General features: G+C 40.2%; 1 protein-coding gene across 1 annotated transcript; it reads right to left on the reverse strand.

Moving 5' to 3' along the window:
• SPPL2A (signal peptide peptidase like 2A) lies at positions 1–26,139 on the reverse strand. Its single transcript, XM_054272795.1, has 16 exons — positions 25,981–26,139; positions 22,070–22,189; positions 21,138–21,320; positions 20,279–20,368; positions 16,933–17,066; positions 14,727–14,878; positions 13,870–13,966; positions 13,265–13,366; positions 12,578–12,659; positions 12,243–12,317; positions 11,557–11,613; positions 11,346–11,399; positions 10,781–10,880; positions 9,855–9,932; positions 9,393–9,553; positions 1–2,716 (listed from the first exon to the last, which is right to left on the reverse strand). The coding sequence occupies exons 1-16, from the start codon at positions 26,047–26,049 to the stop codon at positions 2,642–2,644; spliced, it is 1,629 nt and encodes a 542-aa protein (XP_054128770.1). The 5' UTR covers positions 26,050–26,139; the 3' UTR covers positions 1–2,641.
• Between the last annotated feature and the right edge of the window lie 1,796 nt (positions 26,140–27,935).

The raw sequence follows: 27,935 nt of genomic DNA on the forward strand, positions 1-27,935 counted from the left end.
TATTTTTTTCCAAGTAACATTTATTAATAACATTTTTAAGGTGATAACTTAAGAGTCATAAGGAAGGGGGCAGTTGTCAGTAAACATACAATGAAAAGGTAGTAAGATTTTTCTATTAAAGTATGACTAACAAGGCTTTTAACAGTGTTTAGCTCAACCAAATATAATATTAAAAACATTCAAAATTGCTAGAAGTGTTGCAATCAGTTCTACTGAACTTATAAAAACCTCATTTCAGTAGTCAATACTAACCTACTATTTATAAAAAATTTTAAACTCCATTCATAATTTTTGTAAACAAAGCACCTAAGCATCTGAAAGAAAAAAAAGTTAGTTTACATCCCACTAAATGGCAACACGTGTGTGAAACCTCAGGCATGATCAGGCATGGAGTATTATTAGGCACAGAACAAGACACAGCTTCCACAGCCAGCTGCTGAATACACTTATGTTGCCAAAGGTCTTTTTTATTTATACTAATTCCATTATCACTTACAGCTGAAAATTTAATAAATGCTCCATGTGGAAGATTTCAAAGAGACAAAGAAGTCATCTTACATAGGTTTGTGAAGCTTCTGAGGATTTTCAATTGTACATGATTTTGAACGAGTTATGACTTCTTTATCTGCTTCAGGAATTTCCAGAAACTTCTTCAAAACCACTGAACGTTGGCAGATACTGGGCTTGTCAAAAAGCATAACACATCAGAAGACACATTTTCAGTCTGCTATTAAAACACTGAGGTATGCTTTAATTTATTATGAAATGCCAGTTAAATAAAACAGAAGATGACCACTGTACTCTGAGGCTGTCAGTTCAAGCTCGAGTCAAGGGGGGAACTACTGACATACAAAAACTGCTTTTAATTTCTATTTTCTTAGGGAAGCTGCAAACAAGGTGAGTTATCTTACCCGTATCAACTGGCACCACACTCAATCTCTGTGAATGGCAACAACTGATATCCAGGCTGTCCTCTGTCTGCTCCTGACTCTTGCAAACAAAACTTTAAACTTGATATAAATTAGGTAAATTTGCAGTTAGCCTTTGTTAACTGCCAATATAGATTTTCAGTTGTCTTAATTAGCATACTTCCAAAGTAAATCTAGCTAAACTAGATTCAATCAGGGTAAATTTTCCTGAGCTGACATGCCCCAAACTGACTAGAAATGTCTAGAGGTGACCTTCAAACAAAGGAGGCACTGCAGGGAAGCCTCCATGGCCACTGCCCAGCATGTGCTTACTCAGTTTTTTTCTCCAGGGTTCTTGAACTTGTCCTTGCTATAGGAATGACATTCATTTAAAGAATAGGAAAAATGTTTTAACAACTACCTGACATGAGCACTAAGTGAACTCAGTGGTCTCCCCTTGTTGCCTTCTCCAGTTTTCTTTGGTGTCAAGTGTTAGCATTACAGCTATACAAATTTTCTATGCCTAATCCCCTCAATTTGCAGTTTCCTGAAAAAAGACCAGGTGTCAAACAAACTCAAACTCTTCTAAATGCAAACTAATGATTTAAACTACTTATCCTTTTTCCAAGTCTTCAAAAGCAAAAACAAATTAAGATTAAACAAGTTAAACACATGCATTTGCCTTAGCTAACACAAGTACTACTTTGCACTATTCAAACCTGTTTTGTCTATCAGTTGCAAAGAATTTTCAAAAATACTTTTAAAAAAAGTATGGTGCAGATGCAAAAGGTTAAAAAAAAACCAACAAAAAAAATCCTGTCCTGTTTTCCCCTATCCCTCTGAACTGATCCACAGCCAAATGAAGACCACAAATACACACCAACTCTCAACAGGTGAGAGAACCAGGCCAGTGCTTAACATTTTATCCCATCCCTTAAAATAGCACCTTCTGAGCAAAAAACCTCTTGCCTGCCACACCATCTTGTCTGTCAACTACTCCAGGAGCTGCACAGAAGTATTCAGGATTATGTGTAAGTGCCTCCCCTCTTTTATTATTTTTAAATGTTTGGACATGTATATAATCCAAACACTTGCATCAAAGCTTAACAAATTTCACAATTAAGGCATAAGCCAGTGATACAATGAGGGGAAGTGGGGAGGAAGAGTTCACAGCCCCACACTTAATTTGCCCTGTTATTTATTTCATGGCTCACAATGTACATCAACATACACACTGTTTACTGAAGTACTTGTAGTAATGGAACTATAGTTTCATTCTTCAGTTGCTATAGTTACATTACTATCCAACTTTGCATTCAAAATCTGGAATGAAAACATATGAAGGGTACTTTATTTTTTATTTTTTTTTTCAAAGAAACCTAACTAGTTTTAATCAAAACTTTAAAAGAACATTTCACTTATGATGATATGGGCAAACAACTTTTATAAAAATATACTGTATAGAAACACAGTTGGAAAATTGCATAGAAAATATCCTTTTATTTAAATTGAAATAAGGCACGGTTTTACTAGCTATGGTTTGGCTGTAAAAATGCAACTCTATTTTGATTACTTTTATGTTATTAACAGTATTTTCCATAAAAATATAGGTGCAGGAATAAAAAACCCTTTTACACAGAGTGGGAAACACTCTATTGTAAAATTTCACCAAATTTACTGTAATTCAGCTGTCAAAAATTCAAATGCTATTTTACTTCAGGATATCCCACATATTATTGTCCTCCAGGCTGTTCAGTGGCTGATGCTGTGCTTTCTTCATTGCCTGTGTAATCCAGGTGCTCCATCATCTAAAAAAGGAAAAAAAAAGGGAAAAGAGATGGCTCTTTATAAAGAAATACTGCTTTACCCCATTGATCTAAAGTATTTGTTAGCTAAGAGAAATATAATTAAACATGTGTTAGAGTGCATTTTAGCAGCGTACATTTAGGAGGTCCTTTATAGATCAGAGAAGTATTTAAGCCAAATAATCAAAGCTATATTAGCTAATGCTTTCCACTACAAAAGGAGTCTCCAACCAAGGACACGAGTCCTCTACAAGAAAATGAACTTGTGAGTCACAAGCATCTCAATTATTAAATACAGAGAACAAAAAACAATTGAGGTTAAGCAAATTTTTCAAAGATATGGCTTGCAAAACTGGAAGTAAACTCTAGGAGCTTACCTGACATTTACAGAATTTAATTCAAGCAATAGCTTGATCAGAAAAGACTTTCTCTTGCCATGGCTGTAAAGGCTACCTATATTACACTTAGTCAAAACTAACTGTAGTGTCACATTTCTTTGTAAATTTTCCTTTTATTTCAGAAAGGATAAAGGAAATGGAACTAAAGTCCTGCATCAGGAGAGAATCCAAACTAGACTATTAAATAGACTGATTCTACTTGGCATTGATGTAACTGATTGGATTGCCTGAATAACTCAAACCAAATTTGTAGTTGCCCTGACTAAAAAGCAGCCTGTTTCCCTATCCACTGTTGTACTGCTGGAAGCAATGAAGGTTCTGGTTTTTCTCCTGGGACAAGGCATTGAATGAATGACAGAGGTAATACACACATTTGTTAGTGTGACAAACTGAGCCCATCAGTTTGAGGGCTTCAGAATTGAGCATAATTAACAAGGGGCCAAGAACTGCACAGTTTGGGTAGCTGACAGCCAGAGACAGAAGACACAGAATGGTACAATTAAGGCTGAAAAAACAAAATGTGCCAAGGATCTCATACCCAGAGTGGCAGGATTATTAGGACACGAGATAATGCTTTAAGCATCAAAAGGTAGAAAACCCTACTTCTGTTCTTCCATAGTGGCATATCCTGCCTGTCTTTCTGTGCAACAGCTGCTCACTGTGTGGTTTCTGATCTAAGGTGGGCAGATTTCCACACAATTATTTTCTTGTCTTACTAGCACCTGCTCAGAATCCTTGCCAGGACAAAGGCAGGCTCTGAGACTGCTGTGTTGTACACACTTAGTGTGGTATAACTCTATGTACAGGGTAAAAAGACTTGTTCCATTAACTTTTCTCTTCTCCTCTAGTTATGACCCAGCTCTGTGCCATTCCTTCTTTTATGCCACCAGAATTGTTTCATGGAAAGTACACAAACATACCTTATCAAAAGCACTTTTGCTTAAATAAGCTGTTTCACAGTCCAGCCACACCAGCACGCTGTGCAGTTAAACCAAGATGACAGTTCCAAAAAAGAAGTCAGTGGGATTGGGGAATGTTTAGGAGAGCCCAGTGGCCACAATATCCCTCTAAGACCAGAAAAGGCCTTTCACAACCCTCCCTTCATGTTCCACAATAATGACAGTAAGAACTAAGGCAGGCACCAGTCTTGCCAATAGGCTTAAGGACCGAGTTACAGCAGCACACACTCAGTCCAGCAGTGAATGCCCAGCTCTTGTGCTAATGACAATCTTGCATTTATTTCAGTATATCCAGAATTTTCCTCTACATTGACCCAAAATCCACATCAAAAGTCACCAAAATCAAAACACTCCCTACAATTACAGAACTCAAACCATCCCTTTGAATGAGGATTAAAGTATTCATTTCCAGGATAAAACAAGAACAACCTCTCCCCACAGTACCATATTACATCAAGTCATGCCATATATCTCCCTTCAGCCTAGGGAGGATCATCTAATGGCTGGCATAGAGAAAGTAATCTTGCTAAGCATTTTTGTACAGTCTTTTCCTATGCAATTGACAAGATGCTTCTAGAAATGAGAGGTAAAAATACTTGCAATAATTCAGTGTATTCCAAAGTCAAAGATTCTTCTGGTAATCCTACAACACTAAGCAGTAAAAATGTTCTTTTTTGTACAAATGCTGGAGATAGCACCTGTATCTAAATCTCCACTTAATATTCAGATTTTGAAGTTAAATTTAAAACCAAATGCCTTGTAAAACTCTAAAGGTGTTGGGGAGGGGAGGGGGGTGTCTTTTCTATAAATGTTTCAAGGCTAAAAAAGCCACCCCACCCCACTTTTAATCTCTCCTCCACACAGAAGGACAGCCCACAACTTCAAGCTGGGGACAACAGGTGCCTCTCTCAAAGTACAAGGTGGCATTTGAGCAGCTTTGTCCACTCAGGTGTCTCCACTGTGGATGCTCTCAGGACAGCCCCTTCCTCAAAGCCTCAGCAGAAGCTGCAGGAATCTTTACAATACCCAGCTGCAGGATGGAGGCACCTGGCTACACTCCTGGACAAAGCTGCTGTTTTAAGCTAAGAATGAGGCAAAGCAATCTGATTGTACATTGTGGAGAGCTCATGAACATCTCTGAAGTGGAGGAGACTTAGAAGCTTTGCTCTCACATCTGAATTTCTGACAGTTTTTAAGGGGGAGGTGTTAAGACAGCTTTGCAACAAAACCATTTTTGTTTAACCTATCTACTAACATGGTGAATCATTAAAAACTAAAACCAGCAAACTCACCCCCCAAAAATCCACTTCCACAGAGCCAAACTAGAAATGGCAGTACAAGTCTCTCCCTGCAAGAGCACACAGTATGGACACCTATGCACACAGTTGCTTTCAAGATTCATGGCAATAATGTTGCATTCATGGAATTCTTAACAACTCCCAGTTATGATGAATTTTCAAGAATCTAAAAAAGTGATTATAAAACTTACTAAATAGCAGGTGCATGCTGTATAACATGCCAGTGACAAATCTGTTGATTTATTACTTCAAAGACAGATAAGAAGCGCTAAACACTTCAAACTGACAAACTCCAACAAGTTTCAAGACTACTCCATGTAGAAGACTTCAAAGTTGCCTTAGGCCACTAGATTTTCCATGATTTTGCTAAAATTATTTCAAAGATTGCACTGATACAAAACCCAGTATTCTAAAATTAAATCAATAACTCTCAAAATAAGTATGAAATTAATTTATCATGAAAGCATCCATGAGGAGTATAAGCAATCCAGAATTATTTTACACTTCACAGCAGCAATACTGCCAGTTAGATGTCAGGAAAGTAAGTACATTACTCTTTCAAGAAATCTCTGCACTTTAGTGAATAGTTAAAATGTTTTCTGTGCTGCAACTCTTTACAGCTCAAGACTACACCATAAAAGAGCCACACTGAACATAACTAGAATTTAAGACTGCATCATTATGCAGAAACAGAAATTACCTCAGCTATGAATTATGGGACCTTAGAGCTATCATGGGGAGTCAAGCATTTGTCATACGTGTAAAGCAGAAACTAACAAAGTGATTTTAACCAACCTATCCAAGAACTGGAGTGTGCACAGCAGGACAGAAGAATTCTAAGTTATAAAAATAGTCTGGCCATCTGCTTTTAATTTGCACTTAACCCCTCCCACTTCCTAATATCATCTTTGGTTTATACCTAATTTCTTTATTATTAAGGCTTTTTAACAAAACTTAGATTATTAAAGTACTCTTTCTTAGAAGAAAGGAGCTAATGAGAAAAGTACTTTTTATTTGAGAATTTAAGATACAGTCAGGCAGAATTCACCAGCTCAAACTGTCTGCAGAGCAGACACCCTACGCTTTATAAATAGATGTATAACTCCAGCAACTATAATTCAAGATTATACTTAAGTGCTTAGATTCCACGAGAAGCTGAAATTTGAAAGCTTGCACTGCTCTCTGCAAGCTGTGTGGACAGCAAAAATAAATGGCATCAGTGTTAGCAGTCAGGAGCTGCTGCCAAGAAAGGTCAAAGCTCACTGCAGCCCAGACGAGCTGTGGCAGGGAGCCGGCCCCAGCCCCTGCTCCCCAGCCCAGGGACACACAGGACAGCAGGGAGGACACTGTGGAGCAGGAGGGTGACACAAGAGCTGCAGACGTGATTACTGAAGGCAAATTCATAATGCTCAGCGTTGTAACACAAGACAACAAAATTGCTGATTAGCACTAAGCAGGTTTTCACATCTATGCTATGACAGAAAAATCAGCCGAAGGACTGCAACACAGGTAACAGAAGAGCAACTAACACCAACTGCAAATATTTGAAGACAGTCCTAGGGTTTGGGAAGCTGGAGGGTAGAGAAGCAAACAAAATCTGCCTTCAGGCTTAGGAATCACAGCTTCATTGCTACTCAATATTATGTTTTCCTGCACTCCTTTAAAAAAGAAAAACCCCAGAAGAGCTAAGTGTGACCCCTATTCACACCTAAGTGTCAATACAGATTTGTATCTTGTCTTCAGTTCTACCCTCTTCTACCAAGTAATTTAAACAAAATTAAGAGCTAGATGCAAAAAAAGACTGAAAAGAGGAAGCAGAAGGGGAAAAAGAAGAAAAAAGGAACTGTAAGACAATTAATAAAGTTGCATTAAAAGAAGGCCATAATCACACCTTGTAGTAAAGGCGTCCTGGAGGAGTCCGATACCTAAATAAAATTCATTCCATTATTAAAATCATATACAACAAAACCAACAAAAAAAATCAGAAAAACCCCAAACTCCAAAAAGGTAACTAATGGACTATTATTATGAAGTTTAGTCACCTGACACACTCTACATGCTCTTCTACCCCTATTCTTAGGACACTCTGCTCTAACAACTCTGCAAGGTTTTTCTGTTCCCATGAGGGCAAAGCAAACCTCTACAAAAAGAGCAGCTCTGCCTGAGCCTCAACCACTGATGTAGCAAAAAAATTGTCTTCTGACACCTTTCCATGTCTTTCCTCCTCAAAGTGAGCACTGAAAGCTAGGGATTTCAACCCTGGAGCTGTGTGAGCTGGGGCTGTTTGGGGTTTTGTTTGTTTGCTTGGATTTTTTTGCATGTTTGTAAGTTCAGTAAGGACAGCTCAAAATACAGTTTTAGATAAGAAGGACAACACATGAGAAAGATCGACCCTGCAGCTTTTCAAGAGTGACACTTGAATAATACTCTCTGAGAACAAAAAATTAATATAAAAATATTCTTCACAAAGTTATAGAAAAATAGAAGTTAGTAAAGTTACACAGAGCTCAACTGCAGGCTCAGACAAGTCTAACTCAGAGATGGTGGAGTGGGGGGTTGAAATCAACATTTTAAATTCTGCTAGAAATGAAGTAATCTAACTCAAAACAAGCTGAAGTTCAGAGTAGTTTTAATCCTTCAAGAAACCAGTTGAAAGGACATGAAATAACTACTATGGCAACATAATTCTTTCAAGTATGAGTTTTGCTACAAGAAGTACAAGAAATTTTTGTTGCTAAGGAGACCTGCCAAATTTACTTAGGCCAATCTTACTCAGAACTCAAGTGAGGAAAATAAATTGCAAAGTGTTTTCCCCACAACAAACCCAGAGTTACTGGGCTTCATAAATGTGACTCTGTTTATTTTACAAGAGCAAATAGTGACCAATTTATATATAAATGCACAGTAAACCAAATTCATTCTGACCTACAGAGGAACATTTCTATTCACTGGACCTATGAAAGGAGGAGTTGATTTTGTAAACAAAAAGACAGGGTATTTAGTTAAAGCTGAAAATCTGAGTAATTTCACACCTAGGCCAACCTCCAGCTGAAGCAGGTGTAGTGTATTCGATCAATAAAAGGTAGCATTTTGCTGATAATACTTTAGGAGCTGGTGCCTGTAGTTTTACAAGAATTACTCTTGACTTCCATTGATCCACTTAAATTTTCCAATGCTGAAAAAGCAGGAGCTGCTTCTATCCACCATGAACATGACACCCACCTTTTCCCAGAACAGACTATCCAAGCTCCAAGTTCAACATGCCCTAGATATAGGTGATGGTAAATTCAAACAATACTGAACTTAGGTCTCAAGCAAAACACAGAATAACCTTGAGACTGCTCTGTCTGATGACAAATGCCAACTCACAAGGGTTACTGGCACACCCAGTTACTACAGCACATCTCATGAGGGAAAACGTGCACATGTCAACAGGTGAGAGTTTAAAAACTGCAATTCCTGGGCAGTGTTAGACATAACCAAGGGGTCATACAGAATATCCAAGGCAGAGTGCCCACAGTGTGTGCTGTGACAGGAAACAGCTACAGAACCCAGCTATTTTGTTTCTGAATGCTCCATACAATCCTGATAGGCCATCAGTGATGCATGGAAAGTTTCTCAAGTTCTAGTTATCACCAATTTTTTGGAACTGTCTCTAAATACAGAACTAGTGCAGTTTGGAGTCTGCATGCTTAGTTCAGTGACTCATGTTATACCACATCAAGATGATAGATGGGGAATGTTAAAATACAAGAAAACATTTCCAAGTAAATAGAACAAGTTACTTTTCCTCCCTGAGGACTGAAGCAGCTATTTCATCTCCCTCGAGCTTTCCCCTGCCATGTCAACCACTAGACTAAGATTTTCTAAGAGTAAAGACTACTTTTCCTTATTAGTTCCAGAAGACCACAGGAAAACTTGCAAAAACTGGGTTGCAGGTGATCTATCACCAAGTTCTCAGAGAAGCATATACTCAAAGGAATTACCAAGAGAATAAATAGAATGCTCCAGGCCTCCAGCCTACCTGGTAATTGCTTCCTTTCCAAAACTTCTTCATCTCTTTGCGCCTCCAGGCAACCAGGGAGCTCGTGATGAGTGTACATGGTACAAGGTAGAGGAGGGCAGGCTGCCCCATCTTCATCAGTGCCAAAACAATGAAAGTCAGCACCATGCCAACAGCATAAGCTATAAAGGGACATTCATACATACACAGTCAGGAACAGGAGAATTTTCAGATTAGTAAGACAATTTCTTTTTAAGCAGTATTTTCCTCATTAATATAACTGAAGAGACACAATAAGTTGCTCTATATTTGTGAGCAACTCACTGCCATAAAGAAGTCACCTTAAGTACAAGTAGGAACACTAAAAAGAGTTTCTACTGAGATTCTTGACAACATTGAACCTTACCTGAAGAAAACCATCTAGATCTGCCATTCTAAAAAAGCTACCATGAAGATCAAGCATGCTGAAATATCACAATTTACCTATTGTGCAGGAAATGTAGTATATAGAAGATGATCTTGTTTGAACATCAAATCTTCGACAATAGGCAACCAGAAGGCCTTGAAGAGAAAAAAAATTAAAAAGGAAGAGGATTAATGAAATGTTTAGTCATTATTTTTTTCCTCCCCAATTATCCAAATGAAAGCAGCATAAAAGAATTTATAGTAAGACTTCACATTATGGTATTTTATCTTCTTCCAATATCTTTTCTGTAAAGGCAAGAACCAGTTTAAGAAATCCTACAGTAAATGTAGTAAAAAACATAATGGAAACATGAGCCAAGCAAGTTTGGAATTAGAGGTTTGGGGTTTTCAAGCAACCTAATTACATTGTGCTATTTTCAGCTTTCTAACACAGAAGTGTAACAACCTATTTTTAATTTCTTCAATAGGATTCTAATGCTCACTCTTAACATTCAGCAATTTTGTCTGCACATTCTTGATTAAAGCAATTTGCTCAAGACTCCAATTATGGTCAAATTCAGTTCTTCTGAGAAAGATGGAAAAACTTGGCAAAATATTTTACATTACCTCACCTCTAATTACATAAGTCTAGGATATGAAAATCCTACAAAGTCACAGATTATTTGCTTCCTGAGATTTTAATGATATTTAGTTAATAACTGGATTTACCTACAACTGACAACTGGATGACAACTGGATTTACCTACAGGACTTGTGTTTACTCAATCCAGTACAACAGAAAATGAAAAACCTTTCACTATTTAATTATTCTACAGCATAGTGAGCTTCTTCTCCTATGGCTTTTGTTGTGTTCTGCACTGATTGATCAAGGCAAACTGCTGCACTTGATTCAGTAATTACCCTGTGAATAAACTCTGCAAGCCAGCTAAGAATAAAACCCAAAATATTTATTCATAAGTTGGTTACCAAAGCCATTTGCTCACCTGGGACAATGATGTCTCCAAAACCCAACAATGAAAAGGGCAAATCACAGAGTGTTGATGCAGAGTGTTCAAGTCTAGGCACTCTAATAACCACGGGTAACTGGAAAACATTATTGCAGAAGCCACATAAATCTCATCTAAAGCATTCTGATGTTCTGGGTATTTTTGGTTGCTTGAATTAATAAACAGTTATTAATAAACAGTAAATAAACAATAAACAATTAATAACCAGTAAATATAATTAATTTCTTGTTAATGCAGACTTCAAAATAGGTAGAACCTGAAGTAAAAACCAGAAACCAACACAGAAAGTAGATAAAGCTTAAGGCAACTGGTAAGCTGGAATTTCAGATTTACAAATAATATGAACACACAAAAAAAAAGTTAAAACAATATTTAACCATGTAACAGGAGTAACAAATCTTGATTATTAACCTAACTATAGAATACTGATCAATGATATCCAGGCCCTAAAGAGAAATTTGGACAGTAAGGTTTTCCCCAAAAGAACAGTCTTTTCAGAGGAAATAATTTAAAAATCCAGTATCTGAAATACAATCCTTACTTTCTCATGGGGAGCTGAGCGTTCAGTAGGGACATCCACCAAGTTTCCATCACTCTAGGATCAAACCCAAGTCAACAGGCATTTAATACTTATAAGAAAATAGCAGAAGCTGGCTATATTTTGTGAGAAAGTTATGCTGAAAAGCACACTATGAATTAGCTACACAGAGTCAGTACTTTGTTGCTGCACTTATTACAATGACTGTTCATACCTTTTCACTGTTTCCAAAGGGACCAGCTGCAACTTCAACCATTATACTTGCCCCATTCTGAAATTAAAGTTATTTTTCAAAATTAGTGGTTTAATGAACCAAAACTTTCATACTACATTGACAAAAGCTGCTTGTACCTCCACTTACAATTCAGGATTGGAAAAATCCTGAATATCAAAGGGAATGCCCTGGTATTGTACAGTATTATACTGCATTGTTTGACAATAAAAACATGTAGTCCAGCCTAAAATAATGTTAAAAAAACCCCAAACAACAAGTCCACTAGATGTAGCTGGAATTTAGGTAAAAACATGTCAGCTTTTTCTGCCATGAGCTTTCAGCTTCAAAATAAAAGCAGGTTACACTTGCACACAGTTCATACCACACTGCAAGTGATCACTGCAGAAAGTACTAGAGCATATTCCAATAAATGGGTGTTTAAAGCAAAAGAAGGACAAAAACTGGAGGGCAGTAATTTCTCATGATCACACCAGCCCTCACATGAAGTGGGAATGGTTTACTTTTGACCATGTGATTGCCATAAAAATTCAGGCCACTGTTGTCTTACATGGGAAAACTGGAAATCAGCTTTTCCACCTTGAGAACACTGCACACACTGACCTGTTAAACAAAAATATTCTCCCAATGAGCAGACATTTTTGTTCTTACTGTAAACTCAGACATACCTTTGTGATAAATGGTGTTATGAAGACAAAAAACACATCATATAGAAGGAGGAGGCCTAGAAGTATTACACAGGACTGGCAAAAAAAAGAGAAGAAAATATTACTGTGGGTTTTCAAGTATCACACAGCTAGACTCTGAAACCATTGCAGTACCATGTGGTTTAATCTGGCATAACATTTAGAACAGGATTAGTTTCTTTTAATAATTATTAAAAATGGTATAGTTTATGTTTTTTAACATATTTCTTGCATATTGAAAAGACAGTATTTCCTGATAGTAAACTTGCAGATTCATGGCAGTAGAATATTATCTTAAGTTATGCAACTTACAGTACCTTAAAGTTGGGCATTTTCAGTGTTTTAATGAAGTTTAGGCAGAAAGCAACTCCCAAAATATCTTGCAAAATCCAAGCCCACCTGAAAAAAAACACAAAACATTTTACAGGTTGTTCAAACTGCTGCTGGAATCTAGATTTTTCTGGAAATAGCAAGGAAAATTTCTCAGAAGTTAATTAGTTTTTCAGAATTACTGCTACCAAAACCACAAAAGTCCTAGTTTCAAGATGGTCAATTTATACCAACCTCTGATCATAAACAGGTAACTGTGCTGGTAATGGCTGGGATAGATAATTTTCTTCACAATAGCTGGTAAGGGCGGTAAGGGCTGTTTTGGATTTGTGCTGGGAACATTGTTGATATCACAGGGATGTTGTAGCTACTGCTGAGCAGAGCTATTCCCTGTGCTATTTATTCTGCACCTCTTCTGTGGCAATCATTAGTAATCGAGCTAGTTCTTCCTCATCTTCATAGTTTTTTATAACTTCAAATTACCACACAGCTCATTTGCATTGCTTTGTTCTCTATTACTCCCATGCTTGTTAAGCTTCAAAATACTTTCATGACTTTTTTTGAAATTGGCACTGGAGTTAAGAAGGGTGCTGCACTCCAGGATTAGCTGTATGCTGGGAAGTTCATTAACACCAATTATTCACCTTACTCTTAAGGTAGAATGCACAACTTACCTGTCTTCATTTCGAAATACTGCCCAGACAACAGCTGCTGCTATGCAGAATATAGCAAGGAAAATAAGCCTCACTTCAATGGTTTTGTTGGAACACGTAATCCTAAAAGAAAATAATTGAATTAAAAGAGAAGGCCTGCAACAGCCAAGACACATGCCTGTGCTATCACACATCCTTAAGCTGACAGGGTGTTCTCAACCCAACTCCTCTGCTGCCTGTAGCGCAGTACTTGCTCCAAACAGGGTCAAATGTGCAGGATCCTCCCCTTACAGAGCCCCTTGATGAACACAGTAAGCACACATGACAGGCAACCAGAATTTTGTGAAACCAAGCTCAGACAGCCAACCAGAGTTTTGCAAATTCTATTACAGAATGCTTTCAAATAAAGGTAATGCAGCAAATCTACAACTATTTTAACTGTTGATTATGCTACAGATACCTTTAATATTTATTAAAGCAACTTGTAATTTTATTTTGTAACTACCCCACACACTAAAACAGGAAACAACTCAAACTGTTCTTGTATTTCCATGGTGCCTTGTGTAGCAACCAGAAAATACCCAGAGGAAGCCTGTCATTTTTAATAAGTGAAAGGTGCACAATACCTGCACTGCCCAAATGGGATCTCTCCTATTAATGCTGCAAGACAGTTGTACAGGCTCATTGCAGATGCCAGGCAGAAGACTGATATTATGACATAAACTAAATCAAAACAATGAAGGCAGGAATCAGGGCCAAAAAATAGAAAACAGCAAATAAACACAATAACATACATGTGATATTTTGTGTTCAGGAGGTGTCTGACTGGCACTGGGTGATGTGGTTTAAGGGTTACAGTGACAGTACTGAGTAGACAGCTGGACTGGATGATCTTCAATGTCTCTCTCAACCTTGAGGATTCTATAATTCCATACTATAAACTGCTAACAGTTAGAGCAGTGCTCAACAGTCATTGGAGACCACAGTCAGCTCCTGAGTACAGAAAATGCTGAATTCTGAGTGTCTCTGCCATGACAAAGTTCTCATCAAGCAAAAACTTCACTCAGAAGTGTCAGAATTGCTTTCTAGCCAGATCCTCACCAAAAAACTAAAACCAAACACCAAACCCCGACTAGCAAAAAATGCTCCCATCAAGCAAACTCTTAACACTACTAGGTTGTCACTGCCATCCTCCCAAGAATGTTGACATAAATTTTTTTCTTTTTTTTTGCTCATCATTAGTCACCTCTCTCCCACATGACCTCATTCAGAACAAGCACTGTCAAGGCAGTCTTTGAAAGACAGCTGAAGAAACCTTTCCTTTAAGTAGCAACTGCATCCTTTCAACCCTGAACTCATGCATGGAGAGAATAATTTTAAAAGTTATATTCATTTTAGTTTAGAAATCGAGCTTTTTAGACTTAAACACTTCATAATATCATGTAGAAAAGTAAGTCAAATGAGATTATTTATTGTTTCTTACCTAACCATTTGTAGAAGAAATAAAGTAAGACCAGCATGACACAACAGATGACAACAAACAAGATAACTGTTACAGGAGTGAAAGTAACATTTTCTTCCTTTTTCCATCGTGTTTCTCTCTCCCCTGGACTTGCTACTGCTTTCAGATTCTCACTGTTATAAGAAAACAACAAACACATTTACCTCAGATGACAGATTATGAAAATGTTTTGCTATGACCAGATTTGATGGTTATAGAACATTTAGACTGACAAGGTTTCAGTTTAGTCCCGCACATTATCATTAGACTTAAACCCAGAGAAAATTGTATGGTTATTGTTTGAATTTCTCTCCATTTTTAAGGAAGATAAGCACCTCCAACCTAGCACAGATCACAAAGAAAAGATTCTTAACTGTGCTCCTTTCCAACGGTGTGGTAATTGCCAACTTTAAGGGAGCATCCCCAACCAAAACCCTGACCCATGTGAAGAAAAGTAGTACTGCACTCTTAAACTGCTTTTCAGGATGCACACACTGAGTTCAATTAGTGCATCACCTCTGACTAGAAAATTTATTGGGCTAAATGTGGAGAATCTGATAAATATGTCCACAATAAGTCAAAACCAGAGGTATTGCACACTCTTAAAACCTCATCTAGACATTAAGTGTCTGCAAAACCCATTTATGTTAGAGAATGAACCGTGCTAAGTACTAGTTCTTTTACTCTTAGACCTCATAATTGCAGAGTAAGTGAAAGAGAGGTGGTATAACTGGGGATTTTTCACTGGGAATAAGATTCCTGTGCATACTCCATATTTACACCTCACCATGCAAAATAAGGAGACTTAAATTGCTGTGTTTGTTCTTTGAGCAGAGAGCCCTTCTACTCTTTAGTACAGACGTGGTGCAAATTGCCCATCAGATAGTGTGCTCCTGAGGAATCCCAAGACCTACCTGCCAAATGCTGAATTCAGCACTGAAACAGCTACCTTCAAAAGAGAGCAACCCACAGGAGCAAGGCACCTTGTTAGATGAATCACCTTCTCAGAAGACATGCTTTGAATAAGCAGTTTTTTTTTTTAAAAAAAAAGCTTGTCCCAGATTTATGAAAGAGCACTTTAACCAGTTTAATAAATTACATCTAGGTATTTTTAATATGGGAGACAGCACCACATTTTGTTATTTTAGCATTCAGTACAGCCACACCCTGCAGCACTGCAGGGTGAAAAAGAAGCATAATCAGATCCAACCTTTAAAAAAAGAAACACACACACCTCCCCTCCTCCTACTTCTTTAATCTCTTTAAAATAGCTCATTTGCATAACTGTGGGAAAAAGGAAGCTGTTGTTATCACATACAATCCTCTCCTTGTTGTGCTGGGGAGCAAAGCACCACAACACCACTGAGACCCTGAAGGTAGCAACACATTTAGCATACACAGCCCCTTAAGAAATACTGCAGAATAATGCCATGCTCTCAAAGGCCAGCTACAACCAGTTTAACCCCAGAGTAATAACTTAGAGCTGCACACCCCTCAAGCACAGAGTAGAAACCCCCAGTACCCCCAGTTTCCTCTGCCTTTGCCACACTGTGCACTGCCACTCCCTCCTCCCTGCTCAGGGACTGCTGCTGCCTCCTTGTCCTTGCCCAGTCCTAGAGCTGCTGCCCCAGCTCTGCTGCTCCAGCAGATAAAATAAAAAGCTGAAGCAGATAAGCCAGGCTGGACTTTATCTGGAGCCAGCCAGACACCCAAACTGTGCTTCCCATTGCTCCCAGTGACAGCAGTGCTGCACAGCCAGCTGGGATGGAGCAGCTGAACATATCCCTACCAATGCAGACACTACAAACAATATGTACTTACCTCCTGAATCACTGCACTTGAAAGTGTAACTAAAATACCTAATTTCTGTTGTGGATATTGGAGAATTATAATGCTAGTTACAGAGTGTTTGGTAATTTGTCAAAATGTTAACTCATGCCTCCTCCCAAGAGCTGCACTATCCCTCAGGAACTTTTACAATCTGTGCTTGAGGTTCCTCAAAGTCCTCTGGTGATTTTTCAAAGGTTACAGTGCTCAAACATTTAATGACAAAGCAGCTAATTGCACTTAGGTCTTCTAGTTTTTTAACTACCAACCTACAAGAAAGTAATTTCTCACTGATCATAGTGACAGTTTTCACAAGCTCTGCAGTCCATGTAATTTAAGCAGTTCCATTTAACCAACTTACAGTTCTGCTACTCCACTCCAGTAGCCTCCCAGTGCCACTGTAAACACAGCAATTAGGAAGATGACAACCATACTGTAGTCAAACTCTGGCAAAGGTGGTGAATACAGAGTCACATTAACTTCATTTCCAAGCACCTGAAATATAACACACATGTTGGTTCATAAAGGGAACAAAGAAATTATATTGCTTATTTTCCAACAAGATGTACATCATGATTGCCTACTCTTAATCTACACAATGCTGAGAGGAAATTTTTAACTCACTGCACAATGTTTCCCATGCTGCCTTTCAGGGTGGTCAGGTTTGGAAACAAATCTACCACTGTGCAAATCCAGAGATACCACAAGAGAAAATGGAACCTATTTGCATTCTTCCCACACCTCTGAGAGGTTGTGCCTCTAACCCAAACACCTCCCCAAAATACACCAAGTGCTACTGAAGACATCTGCTCTGCAGGAAAGCACACCTAACTCAATCACCTTGAAACACAACTCACAGTTCCACTGAGGTACCAGCAGATCTACCTCTGGCTCTCAAACCCACAGAATCCAGTTCAGAGCCTGACAAGAGGCTTCAGACAGAACACCAGTGACAGCTCGAGGTGGCAGGAAGTTATTTACCAACAGCTTAACACAAACATGTGTTGAGATGGATTCAAAAGAAAAGAAAGCAATTTCACACTATTTTAAAAATTTAAGAGCTAAGGAAAAAAACCAATCAGCTGAAGTACACAAAAGAAAATGGGAGAGAACACTGAGATGTAACTGGTACTGAATTGTACAAAAACCCTGAAAGCAAAACCAAGGTGCTTCCATTTAACTGAAAGGTGAGATTTAAAAAAACAAAGAATGGATGATAATTTGACAGGAAATGGAAAGTAGTAGGGAAGACAAGTTTGCAGTCAAAGTAAGTCCAGACATCATAAGTAATTGTGCAGTGAGAACAGACTTCAGAGATGCAGAAAAAAACCCCAGATTTGTTTACAGTCTGCATGTGAGATAAAAGCAAGAGGGAGAAGAACATGCCAGATGGGTCTGGCTTCAGAAAGATCAAACTGGCACTAAAAAGGCTGAATGGGAAGGCCAGTGGTAGAATGGAATACAGTGGCCACAGATGAAGAAAGCTGAATCATTTCAACATCTAAATTTTCTAATTACAGATAATAACCTTTCTGCAGGCTAAAGAAGTCAGAATCATTCCTTTTGCCTGAAGTTATGGAAGTTCAGAAAACAAGGAATAAAATTAAATTCTAGTGAAACACTGTAGTTGTATGAAGTGGAACATAACATTAAAGGGAAAAAAAAAACCTATTCAAATTACAGCATCCTCTATGTAAAAAAAAGCCAAACAAAAAAACAAACCACATACACACAAAACCCCAAACACACACCACAAAGAATCAAAAAGAGGCTAAAAACCCTAAGAGGCTTATACATTTTTAGTATTCCATTCCAATATATCTTAATCCAGTTTTTCCTTGAAGTTTCATAAATCTTACAAAGTATAATTCACATTAGAATCTAGGGCAATTGTTTCCTTTTGCTCCTATTGTTCCTCTCTTCACTAAAAACTTCCTAAGTCTCAACTCCCACCACAGGGAGCACTAGAATGAAACAGACTGCATCAAGTAACAAACCTGCAAGAGAGCTGTGCACTGACTAAAAGGTTTCTAACACTCTGCTATTGCTATCAAAACTCGTAACAGACTTGGCTCTAATGGTGAAGGCTAACAGAGATTATTTACTTGTCAAGTAAAAAGAATGCTTATACAAACTACTTCCCTCAGACTGGTGCTGTCTCTCTCTTCTAAAAAAAGGAGGAAGCTGGAAGCTTTAAAGAGAGTTAAACAAGAAATACAACTGTAGTTGGAAGTGTACAATGGCTGCTGGACTCCAAACAGTGCATATCATTCAAAATAACAGCTGCCAGTGACAGGACAGAAGGCTTTGGCAAAAAAGCAGAGCAGAACCAGGAAAGATCACTTGTAGTCTAGGCTGTGTTCCTCACTACTTTTATGAAGGCAGTCTTATTCTAAGACAAAACTGAATTATTTGATTCAGCAGCAGTAGGAGACATCACCTGGCACACCAACCTACAGCAGAGGTGCTTTGGTGAGTTACTCCAGTGTACAGAAGTGATTCCACATCACAGCACTCCACACATAACTGGGCAATAAAGAAGTGCAGAGAAGACCCAGACCTAACCTGCTCTAGTTCCCTTTCATGTCAGGAGAGCATCTTAAAATCACTCCAGCAAGCAAACAACACCTATCTGACTGAAGAAACAAATCTGACAGAGGACAGCCTGAACCCAGCTGGAGCATTTATCAAGGCTGTGGCAGTCTGGAGACAGCACAAACCTTCAGTCATGCCAGTGCCTATCTGCAGTGACGACAGCAAACAGCCAAAGTCCTGCCAATCAGGCAGTTCCAGCTTGCATACTCACCTAAGACAACCTCCCATGGCAGCTCTGAAGGTTAAGAGCAGAAATGGTGAAGTGAGCTTGCAAATTCAACTCAAGAAGCTAAGACTACACAGTGCTAGCCTCTGCTATCCCCAGAAAAACATGCAACTCAACTCCTGCTTAGCAAAACTATTCAACACTAAATAAAAAACCCAAAACAACAATATAATAACAACAGAAAAAGCCACACTGATGAAAATATACTGTTTTCCTTAAAACCCTGTGCAATGTTTTGTTATCCTAATATTACATGCCAAGGAAAATAAACTCCAAATACTTCAAAAACAAACTCTCCTGCCTATAAAGTGTAGGAGATAGCATAAATGCTGTATTTTAATAATATGCATTTGGCATCTCACCAGCAGAAACTCAAACTACACAGCCTAACCACTCTTCAGCTAATGCTGTCACATTGTACAGCATCTGGCAAAGGCAAAAAACTCTCAGTCTTTCCTCAAGATCCAACCTGCCCAGGTGCTGCTTGCCTGAAAGCTCTGGTGCCAGCAGCTACAAGCTCAGCTGTAGCACTAAAGAACTTCTGCACTCTCAGGCTACAGCTCTTCATGTGTATCAGGCACCTGCAGCTGTACCCATGTCTACTGGAATTCAGCTTATTTTGTACAGCAGGAAACTTTTAAGGTTCCCCATTTCCAGTCAGGTATTGTGTTTCCCATTCTCAGTGTTCTAATCAATCAATCTCTCTTGTTCACCTAATTAGGAAGACCAGTACTTTCACAGCTATATGTCCATCCTCTGTTAGGAATGAAAGCAGCATCTAAGCACATTGAAATCAGGCAGACATCCAGACCTGACCTGAAACTAAACTATGTGGTCAAATACCTAAGTTTATACTACCATAACATGCTGAAGTTCTGTTACTTACCAGTTGCATATCTACTATGTCATTGTATCTTATAAGAGCAATTGGAATAGTCACATCTTCAAAATCAGTCTTGTTATCTGAAATAGCAGACTAAAAGAGAAAGTGTAAGTGGTAAGTATGTTGAACCTATTTACAAAGTAGGTTAGATCCCTAAAAGCAGATTATTCTTTCAATTTCAGTGTATTTGTAGGAAGGTAAAAACCAAAAAGCTCATTCATCACCCTTTGCAAAGATTAAAAAAGATAGATGCACTTAAATCAAACAGGTGATAATACCAACACATCTGGATTCATACTGCTGTTGTGTTTTTATAGTATTACAAGGGATAATCAAAACTGGTTTTAATTTCTACACTTCTAAAACAAGATGAACTTTTGGTGATGATCACACAAATTCATGAACTGTACATATTTGTGCATACACTTTGCAGCTGCAATGGAGAACAAAAAAGCAATGAGATCTCACAAGACCTTTTTTAATTTCCAGTTTTGGATTACATTTCCCTAGCTTATTTTAATTACACACATCTATAAAACAGTATCACCCAAGTTTACATGGAGTTCAGAATGCACTAAATTAGGGAATGATAAAGACAAGTATCTGCATTCAGAAACATGTTTGAAGCTACAAGGAGCATTTAAAAATCCAGCTCTGCAGCTCCTCTGAGCTGATTGAAGCCAGCACTGCACAGCCCAGGCAGCACAGCTCTGTGGGGAGGGTAAATGACTGTGCTGCAATCCCACACGTGCTCAGGCTCCTCTGCTTTTGGGGCCTCTCTCAGCTTACCCTGCACAACACTGCATGGCACCAAAACAAGACACTGTTTCAGTAGAGAAGAAACCTGTTTGTTGTCACTTACCAGCCTAGATTTACTGGCAATCAGCAGCATTTTAGCACCCAAGCTTTGTGCAATTCTTGCTTTCTCCAAGAAAGTGCAGTTTCCTCTCATCACTACAACTGCTTTGTCTTTCATTGAGCCAGAAGGAACTTCAGCTGAACTGCACAGGACTGTAGAAGTCAGGTTTTCCAGAGCCCTGAAAGTCTGCAGAGAAAGAGGGACAAAAGGAATGTGATTAAAGTAGGAAATTTGATATTACAAACAAATTCATCCAGAGGACAACATTACTATGCTCTTTAACTGGAGATTTGCCAGGAAGAGGTGCAACAGAAAAGAATAATTCAGGAATATAAAATCACAGCAGCAGTTTCTGCAGCCTGCAATAGTGAGGAACATTTAGAGCAGCACAGAGCTGAAATAATCTGGGTATTTCTAAGTGCAATTTCACAGTAGTTGGTATTGTTATTTAAATATAAGAAACTGATTACACAGAAAAATCACCTGTTTTCAAGACAATTAAACAGTACATGAAACTGATGAGCCAATATAAGAAAAACTTCAGAAGTTTACCAATTTTTTTAAACAAATAAACAGAAATTTAACTCCCAAATACAGAACTCAGACATAAGGATAACATTCAAAGGGAAAAAAATTAACAGGACAAAATGAATATATAAACACATAAATAAATAAACACAAATACAAAAATTGGTTCTAAGCACAGAGAGAGTATTCCCTTTGTCAACTCTAGAAACCAACTCTTTCAAGGATAGAAATGTTGACTATAGATATTTTTTTTTGGGTGATTTGAGGGGAAGGGGACAACATGAAGCAAAACAGCAAATATTCAGTGTAGCACGTATTTAACTCAAAGTTTTGAAGACCATTTATAGTTGACTCAAATTCATACTGCATTCTAGTTTTCTTAGAGAGTATGACTACAAGCTACTTACAGCATTGTCCAAGGTTTTTGGAAGAGATACCCAATTGGAGTTGTAAATGATGCAATAATCCTTAGTTACTGGAGGCACTCCACTTCCAGAGGCGTGCAGGATCCCCTCATCAGCAGCCACCTGCAAGAGATCACAGAGTTCTGAGTTCCACCAAGTTCAGAATATCAGCTAGCAACCATTCTTCTAAAAAGCACATGAAGGGAAAGACCTGTTAGAAAAGAAATTTATTAAACTCATTATTTTACATAGTAACTGATTCCATGAGAGAGGGGGAGCTTGAGAGCAGGTTGGAAATCTAGTAAGAACCTAGTTACTGTATAATGCTGCTTATCCTCTTTGCAAATACAGTGTATTTATGACATGTACAGTTCATGTCACCAAGCAGAATACCAGCAATAAACCAAAGAAAATGACTTCAGATTATCTTGTGCCTTCCATTAAGTGTAAAATTTTACATGGAAAGCAATTAGAAGAGTATATGGAAAACAGGTGAAGTTCTAGAGTCTTCCTTCCTCACAGACTCTAGAATTTTCCCTACTAATATGTATATATATATATATATATATATATATATATATGAACATATGAATTGTCATATGATACAAATATATATATATATGTGCGTGTGTGTGTATATATCATATGACAATTCCCCAAGTATTTTTTGTCAAATAACTGTAAACACAAAGAGACCATAGTGCACCTTAAGAAGAATTTGTGTAGTCAAGGAAATACTGGTGCTTCTTAAGATTAGAGCCCCTCACATTATATGATTCCTTTTATTTACAAATACAGCTGAATTTTAAAACTTGTGATAATGTTCGGAATATATTCTTCTCCCCAGGCATAAATAAAGGTCAGGTATCTAAGTGGATAAATGAACAGACTAAAGATTAGATGCAGCTACAGCTACAAAGCAGTGAAAAGAAATAAACATTATTTGCATCTCAAAAAAGTATACCCGTAAAAAACTGGAAGATGTTCTTACTTCAACTGTTTGTTTTGAAATTGACCTCAACAGCAGGAAGCATCATCAGAGTAAATAGAAAATTTAAAAATCTTGCTGTAAATCTCAGATGTATAGAGAAAAACCACTAACATATTAAGCTAGAAGTAGGCAGGGGTATGGGGGAGAAGCCCAAACAGTTAGATACACAATGCTGAGCATTAACAGTGCTAGAGAGGCATTTCTCCTGCAGCTAGAAGATCTGTATTCTGCAGCAAGGGAGAGCTGGAGAGAAAATAAAGGCATGTGACAATATTGTTTCAGAGGTTTATGTCTGCCTGGTTTGAATAGCAAAACCCCTTCTTCAGAGGAATCCATTCTATTGGCCTCAGCACATGAACATCTGCTGGGAGAACTGTGTCAAAGGGCCTGAGCACATTAACTGTTTAACACAGAACAGCTCTTCAGCTGTCAGCTGAAATCAATTGGTCTGTGATTTATGATCAGCACAAAAATGATCAAGCTGCCCTCTTAAATGCATTCACCTAGAAGTACAAGCTAATGGTGAATTAAAAGCAGTAAAGACTTCTAACAGGTGCAAGCCCCAGAGGTTTACATCCATTAAAAGCTCTTTCTGCTTCACCAAGTAGAATAAGAAGTGTTTTCTGGGTTCCAGGAAATCAAGTGTTAACACTACACAAGATAAATCCACGTAGAAGGAGTGATTACTTGCTTACATGATATGCATATTTTGTTTGGCAAGCTTCCCTGCTCTGGGGATTAATCAGGGCACACAATTCATCCTCATCAGGTGGAGGGAGGCAGGACCTGAGCGTGACGTGCAGCCACACCTATTCATGCTGAGCTCCAGAGACAGCACTGACAAGTTAAAAATTAAAAGAAACACCACATGATATGTGGTGCCTCACTTGGAACATCTCCAGGGAAATCCTCTTGCATCCAGCTAAAGTCCTGTTACTTTCTAATGGCTTCAGTGTCCTTTCACAACAGACAAGGGCTAGGTTTGGGTAGGTGGCCTCGCAGTCAGCTGTGCCACTGAACAAATCCTACTCTCAGTACACACACATTTCTCACCAAGCACATTTTCAATTTTGTTACTTAAGAACAAAACTAAATGTGTGATCACAAAAACATCTCTTGAAAAGATTAACTTGCTTCCCTAGGCTGATTTGTTCTGGCATAAAAGCATTCCAATGGAGAAGAGGCATGACAGCTGTCCTTAAGGGGCATCACCATCTCCTTTGCCTTCAGGTTCAGACAATTCCCAATAACTTCCAAACACATTCCTTCCTATTTCTGACAGGTAGTTCTCTCATCATATTTCCTTCCCTTATCACCTTTAAATTTTTGTTGTATAATTCCTTATCTTTGATAGAGAAGAAGTCTCTTTCTGTCTCTTAATCCCTAATTTTCCAAAGGTGTCCCAGTCACTGCAGGGATATAAACCTGGGCTGACTGCTGAGCGTCCCAGTAACTGCACCACACAGAATACAAGAAATCAGATGAACCAGGAGACACAGAGACCAAGCCAAGCCTTATGTTTACAACATCCCTCACAATTAGTACCTAAATAAGCCATAGACAAACTCACAGGTACAGACTAGGGAGAAGGTAATCTGTATGTAGCAAGTGACAACATAAAACCCACAGAAACATAAAAAGGCAGGGGGGGAAAATAGCCATGAACAGAACAACCATGATTTTGTTGTTGTGCTGACAGTGGCCCTGTGACACACACAAAACAGCCCTTCTCCCTCCCTCCAGGCACTGTGACCCAGGAGAACAGGAGCCCAAGCCCAGAGAGCAGCAGTGACCCTTCCCCAAACCCAACTCCCCACACTGTTCATGTCAAGACTGCTCCTGAGGCAGAATGACCGGGTCCAATGCTCACCACCGCTACAACTGCATCTGTAGAGTAAAGAAGGAGGCAGGACACGGCCTGGACTCTTATAAGAGGGCAGAAGCCCCTTCCCTTGTCAGCAGCAGCAAACCATTGGGGTAAAGGGCAAAGCCAAACACCAACATGCCAGTGACAGCTACGTGGGACTCAGGAAAAGCCAGGGAGACAAGTTACTGCCCCCACAGGCATTCCCAAGGTACTAAGAGACTGCTGGGCACCTGTTGCTGAGCATATCCAGTGGTGACTTCCTACACAGGAAAGAAGTATTCTGCATCCTGTCATACTAAAACAAGACAAATTCTGTTAAAATTAAGTAAAAAAAACCAAAACCAAACAACAAAACAATTTCATGGAACAGCATTTAATGCATTCGTGTCCTTTATACTGCCTAAGCAGATTATGGAGGTTTCTGGCTTCCCCATTTCACTACCCCATTTGGCAGAAGGTGGTCAGCCAGATTTCCACGGCAATGTACACCTGTGGAGAGGGAGAGGCTGCGAATGTGTGCCACACCGAAACCAAAACTGAAGCTGAACGAGACAAAAGTCAGGATACACACGCACACACACGAGGAGCTTCCCCCTTCCCCGCATCCGAATTTAAACACCGTGTTTATCCACGAAGGCACCCGTGAGATTTGTTATCTCAGCTCCCAAGGCGTGACCGGAGCTGGCCCGGCCTGAGCTCCCCGGGCCCGGTGGGGGGAACCGAGAAGCCTCGCCCGAGGCGCGCCCAGGAGACCCAAAGCCCCCGAGCCACACTGGCCACACTCCGGCCCGACCCCGAGGAGCTCGGGGGCAGGGGGAGTCCAGCCCAGCCCGGCCCGGCCGAGCCGCGGGAGAAGGGAGCTGCGCGGGCCCTGCCCGCCGCGGCAGGCGAGCTCCCGGGAACGGGCCCGGGGGAGAAGGCGGGCACAGGGAGCCCCTGGGCCGGCAGCGAACGGCAGCGAACAGCAGCGACAGCAGCGCCATCCGCCAGCGCCGGCCCCAGCGGCGCCGCTCGGGCCCGGCCGGCGCGGCAGCGCGGCCCCGCGTCCGTCCTTACCAGCGGGAGCAGCAGGGCCCACAGCGCGGCCCACGGCAGCGCGGCCCACGGCAGCCCGGCCGCCCCCATCGTCCTCCGCCGGCTGCTCGGGGAGGGGCCTCCCTGGGCTCGGGCTCCGCACGCCCCCGCGGAGCCTTTCACCGGCTCCCGGCGCGGCGCCACTTCCTGTTCCGTCCTCGGCGGCCGCCGCTGCCGGCCGGTCCCGGGACGCCGCGGGCACGGCGGGTGGGGGCGGCGCTGCCGGCGGGGCGGGGCGGGGCGGTGCTGCGGGAGCCGGGCGGGCTCGGGGCCGCGCGTCCCCGCCCCCGGTGTCCGTGTGTGCCTCGGTGCCCGCACAGAGTGCGTTCGCTCGTTGCGGTCCGCGGGGCTCCGTGGCTGTCAGCGGCATCCGCCCAGCAGCTCCCAGTGTTGCAGGCACTGAGGGGCTCGCTGAAACTCCTCAGAGCCCCATCAGTAACAGGAAACGGCCGCGTTTGCCTCACGTCTCCCCGCACGAAGCAACCCGAGTGCTTCGCCTCGCGGGAAAGGTGTGGTGAGGATAGCAGGGTGTCGTACGTGAGAGCAACGAGTATGAGAAACAGAACAGTGTGACCTAGATTGAGGAAGTTGCGTTGTTTGCTCTTAAAAAACCAAACCAAACAAACAAAAAACGCCTAAAAACCAACAACCCAACAAGCGCGTTTCAGAGATGTCTTCCAGGTTTCGAAAGTATTAAAAGGGCTGTGATGCATCAGATGTAGGAACCAGCAGGGATTTCCAGGAAGGGGACGGGCTGAAGCAGCTCCGTGATTTACCAGCGAAGGAAGTTGCCCAAGATCCCTTTTTTCATGGAGGCTTTCCAGCCCTGGTTCCGCGGTCCGCGCCCTGCCCCTTCCCCTTCCCCTGCCCAAGAGCCAGCACAGGGAGCAGGAAGGGGTGAAGATAAGAAAGATTGTTGTAGGAAGAAGGGAACGTGGCTGTGACTGAGACGGCCGAGGTGTGAGGGAAAGGGAGACGTGAGAGTAGGAGAGTTGAGCTCAACTTCAACATCAGTAAATGAAAGACTTGAGTGGGTAACTCAGTTTTGAGTTGCTCACAAACAAAGTGTTTATTAGTTATTACGACTGAGGAAGGAGATTCCTGCGCGCATGGTTTTTCCCCTCTCTCTGCATTTAAGGAAAAAGGAATATGGAACATCTCCAGAGAACATTCCCCCACTGCATTATGGCAAATTGTCAAGAAGCTGTTCTGTTGCTGTAAAAACTGAGTAATGTTTACATACCTGTACATAAGTAGTGCTATGATCAGTACTGATATTTTGATGGTAACAGACAGGCTTTTTATTTCACTCAGTGACAATCTGCAATTCATCATTAGATCAGCAACAGAACAGTCTTGTGCATCTTGTAGAATTGCTGACTTGCAAAAGTGTGTCTAACAATTTCATGTGCTTAAACAGTTAAACAGATAATGGCACACGAGGACACAGCTAATAATTAATATTCTATGCAGAACTGGTATTTAAAAAACAGGCTAGTACGTTGTCCATCTGTGTGTTTCTATTCTGGTGCTGTTGTCAGAGTAACCGTGACACTTTACGCCAACTACTATCTCTTCTTCTGAGTCTAACAAGATCTGGATGACAAATGAATACTGATTTACTTCAATAAATCTGCCCATTCTGTGATCTGTAATGAGCTATGGGCTATGGGTATGTACATTGCACTGTATTTTGGGAATGGAAGAAGTGTTTAATTTGAATTACAAGTGCGTAGCTGCTCCCAGCATCAGATTCCATGGCAGCATGTCCTGTCCTGCCACATACTAATCCTTCTCCTTGTGTTCCCCAGGAAAACACAGCAATTTTTACTCTGTCTACAGATGGAAATAAAAATGGGCCAAGGAGAAAGGAATACAATTTCTTCTGAATAAAAGGAAATTGCTCTCTCAAAAGTGTATGTTTGGTTTGATGTCCC

This window comes from Melozone crissalis, unplaced genomic scaffold, assembly GCF_028551555.1.
Source record: "Melozone crissalis strain CALT ecotype California unplaced genomic scaffold, PUWL_Pcris_2 ptg000014l_1, whole genome shotgun sequence".
Classification (NCBI taxonomy): Eukaryota; Metazoa; Chordata; class Aves; order Passeriformes; family Passerellidae; genus Melozone; species Melozone crissalis.

What these genes read in the sequence shown, in the direction of transcription:
- SPPL2A (XM_054272795.1), bottom strand. Translation starts at nt 26,049, where the DNA reads ATGGGGGCGGCCGGGCTGCCGTGGGCCGCGCTGCCGTGGGCCGCGCTG. An exon ending in GTATTTCGAAATGAAGACAG is followed by an intron (nt 12,660 to 13,264) that starts GTAAGTTGTGCA and finishes GTTTTTTTTCAG; the next exon opens with GTGGGCTTGGATTTTGCAAG. An exon ending in GCTCAGCTCCCCATGAGAAA is followed by an intron (nt 10,881 to 11,345) that starts GTAAGGATTGTA and finishes AATGTTTTCCAG; the next exon opens with TTACCCGTGGTTATTAGAGT.